The sequence below is a fragment of the Herpailurus yagouaroundi genome, unplaced genomic scaffold, assembly GCF_014898765.1.
Source record: "Herpailurus yagouaroundi ecotype Mexico unplaced genomic scaffold, PumYag 196, whole genome shotgun sequence".
Lineage (NCBI taxonomy): Eukaryota > Metazoa > Chordata > Mammalia > Carnivora > Felidae > Herpailurus > Herpailurus yagouaroundi.
In genome coordinates this window covers 10,536,427-10,542,332 of record NW_024412427.1, presented here as the reverse complement: position 1 = coordinate 10,542,332, position 5,906 = coordinate 10,536,427, and the positions used below count along the sequence as shown (strand labels likewise).

Below are 5,906 nucleotides of genomic sequence, written 5' to 3'. Positions count from 1 at the left end.
CTCGAGTTATCAAATCTGAAAAGCAATGATGGATACAGGTGCTTTCAAAGGTGCTTTTTTTTTTTTTTTTTTTTAAACAAGGCTTGAGGGCAGGAAGATGGAAAGAGAAGCCTTTTTTATTTATGAGACATTTTCTAAGCTCCTCCTGGAGGCCAGGCTGGGAGCTTCCCAGCAGACCAGAAGCTTCTCAAGAAGAGGGGCTGGGTGTTGCCAGGTGCAGGAATCCATGAATGTTTGTTAAATACATTTCCCGTGATCTGGTCAAAAATACAGACTCTGGAGGCTGGCTGACTTCACATCCCGCCTCCACCACTTACTATGAGTTTGAGCAAACCATTTAAGTTTTCTATGTCTTCATCTATCAGATGGGGATAATAATGGTACCTACCTCATTGGGATTTGTAAGAATAAGGTAAATTAAGTAGAGCACTTAGACCAATGCCTAGCACATGATCCATGCCATGTGAGACTTAGCTGCTATCATCATCATCATCATCTTGTTGGTGTGTTTTAGTTTTTGTAGAATGACAGGTGTCATCCATTCCCTCCACAATGATTACTGAGAGCCAAGTTTTGTGGGAGAGCTGGGGAAGGAGCAGAGAACAAGACTTGGATTGCATCCCTGGCTCCCATTCTAGAGGCAGAAAACAACTAAGGTGGCAGCAAATGCTCTAAGGGAAAGAAATGCAGCCGAAGAGCTATGGGGGGGGGGGGGGTGCTGGGGAGGGCCCGTTAGAGAGGGTTTGTCAGGAAGGGCTCTCTAAGGAGATGTCACTGGTAAGAAAGCCAAAAGTCTCGGGGGGAAGAGCTGCTACTGATGGCTCTCCTGTGTACCTGATGCTTAACACACATGGTCTTGCTTTCTGGGAGCCTCAGAGACAAGTGACATCAAGGACTTTGGCCAATGAAAGTCCCAGAGTGGGGAGCCAACCAATAGGAGAGTCTGAGTTGCTTTGCTGTCTGTACACTGTCTGGGCCATGAAGGCTGTTGCTGGGAGCCTGGTGTGGCTGCCCAGCCCCTCCACCTCCTTTCTCCTTCTCCTTCTCCTCCTCCTCCCCCCCCTCCTCCTTCTTCTTTTCCTTCTTCTTTTCCTCCTTCTTCTCCCTCTCCTTCTCCTTCTCCTCCTCCTCCTCCCCCCTCCTCCTCCTCCTTCTTCTTTTCCTTCTTCTTCTTCTCCTCCTTCTTCTCCCTCTCCTTCTCCTTCTCCTCCCCCTCCTCCTCCTCCTCCTCTTCCTCCTTCTTCTTCAAGTTTATTTATTTTGAGAGATATAGAGACAGTGTGAGTAGGGGAGGGGCAAAGAGAGAGGGAGAGAGAGAGAATCCCAAGCAAGCTCCAGGCTATCAGCACAGAGCCCGATGAGGGGCTCAAACTCATGAATTGTGAGATGATGACCTGAGCCGAAACCAAGAGTCAGATGTTTCACTGACTGAGCCACCCAGGTGCCCCAGTCTCCACCTCCTTTCTTTCTAGCCTCTTCTCCAGCAGTGTCCCAGAGACCCTGCATCTGTATTGTGATGCAAGCCAAAGAAAAGCCACAACTGTGACAAGGTGGTGTCCGCTGTCAACCAAAGGAGAAACCTGGCTCCCTGCCTCCCTTGCCTCAAGCAGAAGCTAGACTGAGGCTCTAGAGCTATGAAGGCAGTGCTGTCCAAGCCATAGTTGGGAACTTGATCTCACCAACATGGGCGGGGTGGAGGGGAGGGTTATAAGGTAGGGAGGCACAAATTGAACTTATCAATTCTACTTAAAGCCCCTCAGTGGCTTCCTGGCACCTGTGAGATGACAGGCCAGGCTGCTCCAGGTCCCGGGCACACCTCTTTGCAACCGTGCAGGTCACACTCCGAGACCCTGTCACACTGTTGGCAGAGTGTGCTACACACTGCCCTCCCCCCACCTGCAAGCGACCCAACACGCCGCTCCCACCACTTCATATGCCCACCCCTCCTTCAAAGCTCCTCTGGGATGCCAGGGTGGGAGAGGCGTCCTTCTTCCACACTGCCACAGCACCCTATGCCCTCTCACTCTGGCCCAGAGCAGGTGCAGGGCAGTACCTGGGAGTAGTGATGCTGGACCATGTTTCTGCAGATTACACCTACTTCTACAAGGGCCGGGACTACTGGAAGTTTGACAACCAGAAACTGAGTGTGGAGCCAGGTTATCCACGCAACATCCTACGTGACTGGATGGGCTGCAACCAGAAGGAGGTGGAACGGCGGAAGGAGCGGCGGCTGCCCCAGGACGATGTGGACATCATGGTGACCATCAATGACGTACCAGGCTCTGTGAATGCCGTGGCTGTGGTCATCCCCTGCATCTTGTCCCTCTGCATCCTGGTGCTGGTCTACACCATCTTCCAGTTCAAGAACAAGGCAGGCCCTCAGCCTGTCACCTACTATAAGCGGCCAGTCCAGGAGTGGGTGTGAGCAGCCCAGAGCCCTCTCTGTCCACTCGGTCTGGCCAGCCAGGCCCTTCCTCATCAGGGTCTCAGGGGCAGCTCTGGCCACTGCCCACCGGGGCCAGAAGGGCCCTAGGCCAGGGGTCGTGCAGCTGAAGTGGTAGGTACATTGGCCTAGGCTGAGCATGAGGCAGGGAGTGATGGTGGCTGTGCCCCAGGGTGGGTGTCTGGCAGCCAGTTGCCAGCCTTCTGTCCTGGGTGAACTGCTCCCTACGCAAGGGAATAGGCCAGGCCCCATCAGGAGGCAGGGACCATGCCAGGAGGAGGCCCTGTGGTCACTGCATCCTGTGGTTATCAATGAGGCACCACAGCTCTGTTCCTGGCTGGACCCAGCACCTTCTGTGGAAGCCAGCACTAGCACTCTCAGCACCCTCTGGGAGATGCCACCAATCCTGGTCCCCCTTTGCCAACACCTGCTGGTCAGATGTCCCCCTGCCCCCACCCCACTGTCCTCCAAGGCTACAAGACCCCTGCTGCCAACATGGCGGGCCACAAGCCCGGGTTTCCACTGCTGGCATACAGCAGATCCCTCAGGAAACCTGCTCCACATCAGGGTCTCCTTTGAGATCTAGGATTTAGGGTCACATGTTGCAGGCAGTGTTGTGGCCCAGCGGGGTCTGACAAGGACCCAGCTGTCACGTCGTGAATATTTAAATGTCCTGTTACTACTGTTTTAAAAGTCCCATTCTGCAAAGGCTGTTTGAGGCGTTAGGTGAATTAGAGGTGACTATCTTGGTGATGAGGCCAGCGTGGCCGGCCCTTCCCCAGGAGACAAGGACCAAGGTGCTGCTAAGGCCACTCTAGCGCCTAGACACCCCAGGAGCTGAACCTGCTCATGAGGCTAAAGGTCTGGGGCAGGAGCTGATCCCATCTCTGGAGGCTGATCTGAGTTCTGACTATCCTCCACTTCTCTGTCCCTCTCCCCATTCTCCCAGTCCCCAGCCCTGTTGCTTATGGCCTGGGGCTCAGCCTGACTAGCTAGGTGAGGCAGAAATGGCTCCAGGCCAACATTCTCATGGCTTTGGGGGTAATGGGCCCAGGGCAGCCTTCTCAAGTGTTCAGAGCCCACACCCCCAGTTACCCTGAGGCCAACTCAATCTCTCAGCTTGGAAGCAGTGTTTATACAAGCTTGGCCCTTGCTAACCCTGCTCACTGGGCCCATCTGCCTGCATTGCAGTCCCAATCCTAGGGGCCCATCCTTCACAGTCTCTGGAATTCCTAGGGCTCAGCTTGCCTCACTCCAACCCAGTGGAGGCAGCCCTGTTTGTCACTGAAGAGCCCTAGGCAAGACTAATGGGTTCAGTGATGCCCACTGGCTCTCTGCCAAAGCCAAAAGGTGGTACATCTTCAGGGTGCTGGCAGAGTCTCCGATGCCACTCTGGCCCTCTGGGCCTGCATGGGCCTCACCCCTACCCTGTGGCCTCTGGGCTTTGGGTTGGCTTAACCTGTAGCAGACAGGGACTACTATTGCCCTGGGAGCTGTCTTGAGCAAAATCTCTCTTGTCCCAGAGGCACCTATGTGGGTCCACTATGTTCCCGGGCATCATCCTTCTGTCTTTTCTCATTTTGACCAAGGGCGGGCTCCCTGGGGTGGGTGGGGAACAACTGCAGAGATATTAGTGATTCATAGGTTTGTATAGTGTTTTATACTTTGCAAAGCACTTTATTAGCTCATACCTGTCCACTCACATGAAACTCGTGTAGGCCCTGGGAAGCCTAGGGTAACTCTCACCGTGCCCTCAAATGAAGCACAGAGAGATTGTTTCTTGCCCAGGCCATCGGGTGGGCTGGCTGGGCCTTGGGTCCCCACCTATGGACCCCTCTAGGGTCCAAGATGAGATCAGAAGTGTCTCTTTTATCCATCTTTTCCTGGCCTCCCTTCTCCCCTTCCCGGTCCCTCTCCACTCCTCAGGTTGGTGCTCTCTCTTTTTGGAAGCTCTAGGCTCCCCAGGCTCCCCCTTGGCTCCTGGTACTACCAAGGCCAGCTGAGAAAGAGCAGGAGATGGAGGCAGGCAGCTCAGGCTGCAGATGTGAGGGATGCAGGGCCAGGCCCAGAGAGGTCTCAGCCTGGAGGCTTCCAATCTCGGATTCTCCTGTCTTGTGGTCACCTGTTTGCCCATCACCACAGGACAGGGCAGACAGACAAAGGGGCACTGCACTGGGGACCCCAGAGCCCAGCTTCCCCTCGGCCCGGGGAATATCACAGCATTTCAGTGTCGGTCACATTTTAAACTGATCAGCCTTTGTATAATGTTTTTTAAATCATTTCTAAATAAAACAAAAATACAGAGTGTGTTGTTTTCTTGGGATATAGGAACAAGGATCAGGTTCTGGGAGTGGCCTTAAGAAACTTCTGGGAGAGGGGGAACAGGGTGCTTTGGGGTGTCTGGGAACTGTCCCATGCATCTCATCTACCAGCCCAGCAATCAAATGTCCCCTCTCTCAAAAAGGCTGGCCCCAGAGGCCCAGTGTTACTGGGGTTCCTAGAACACAACCTGATAATGCCTCACTGGGATCCAGGATGGCAGAGCACGCCCCCCCCCCCCCCCCCCAGGAGAAGTACAGGGAGGGTCACTGTGGCAAGGTCTTCTCCGAAGCCAAGGCACATGGTGCCATAACCAGGGACAAAAGCAACAGCCCGGTTCTTAGCAATAAGGAACAGACGAGAGGAGGTGAGGTCAGCAGTCTTGGGGTCTTACCAGGAGTCCTGGCCTGGTTCTGGAAGCCAGGGCCAGGGAGGGCTGCCCCAGAACCCAGACGGCTGGAGAAGCTGTAGGGTGGGGGTGAGCACGAAGGTTTAAGCTGGTTTGGGTGCAGGCTAAGAAGCGAACAAATTCGGAAGGAACTAGAGGCGAGCCGGTGCCCCATGGCGAGGCTGCCGAAGAGGCCCTGCCAAGACCTCCTTCCAGTCCTCCATGATCTATCTCCTCGACTCTTCGAGCCTGTCCTGGGCGCCGGGGTTGGAAAAGGACGACAAGAGAGGAACATAACAGCACAACGACAGTTGGCAGCTGGCAGTAACTGCGGAGGGTGTCGAGTCAGTACCAGGAGGTGCAGGTGATGAGGAAGCGCACATCGTCCAGTGGCCCCCAGGGACTGGGTTCAGGCTGGGGCCGCTCAGGGGCCTCGGGCGCCCCGGGTTGGGGCTGGGGCTGGGCCTGCACGGGCTCTGGGGCGCCCTGGCCACCGCTCAGCCGAGCACCCATCGTCTGCAAAGAGAAGCCGTTAGATGCGGGTGAGCTGCACGCGACCCGGTCGTCCCGCCACGCCCCGGCCCGACCCTCCTCTCTCACCGCGAGAGCCACGGGTCTCCAAGGTCCCAGAGCCGGCGACTGCACTCCGCTGGCCTGCGTACTTGCGCTGGGAGGAGCCGGCGTCGTGACCTCACCGCACGCAGGCCCCGCCCCCTAGCCGCTGCTGCGGGGTTGCGGACCCGACCCCACCCACCA

General features: G+C 55.7%; 2 protein-coding genes across 2 annotated transcripts in view; one reads left to right on the top strand and one right to left on the bottom strand.

The window, feature by feature from the left end:
- MMP24 (matrix metallopeptidase 24) overlaps positions 1-4,747 on the top strand; it is a 32,691-nt gene extending 27,944 nt beyond the window's left edge. The window contains exon 9 of the mRNA XM_040447241.1: positions 2,088-4,747. Within this exon, the coding sequence (XP_040303175.1) occupies positions 2,088-2,425 (338 nt within the window). The 3' untranslated portion in view covers positions 2,426-4,747. The remainder of the gene's footprint in view (positions 1-2,087) is intronic.
- Positions 4,678-5,871, bottom strand: MMP24OS (MMP24 opposite strand). The gene is made up of 2 exons (XM_040447244.1): positions 5,751-5,871; positions 4,678-5,666 (listed from the first exon to the last, which is right to left on the bottom strand). The coding sequence occupies exon 2, from the start codon at positions 5,661-5,663 to the stop codon at positions 5,496-5,498; it is 168 nt and encodes a 55-aa protein (XP_040303178.1). The 5' UTR covers positions 5,664-5,666; positions 5,751-5,871; the 3' UTR covers positions 4,678-5,495.
- Positions 5,872-5,906: the final 35 nt, after the last annotated feature.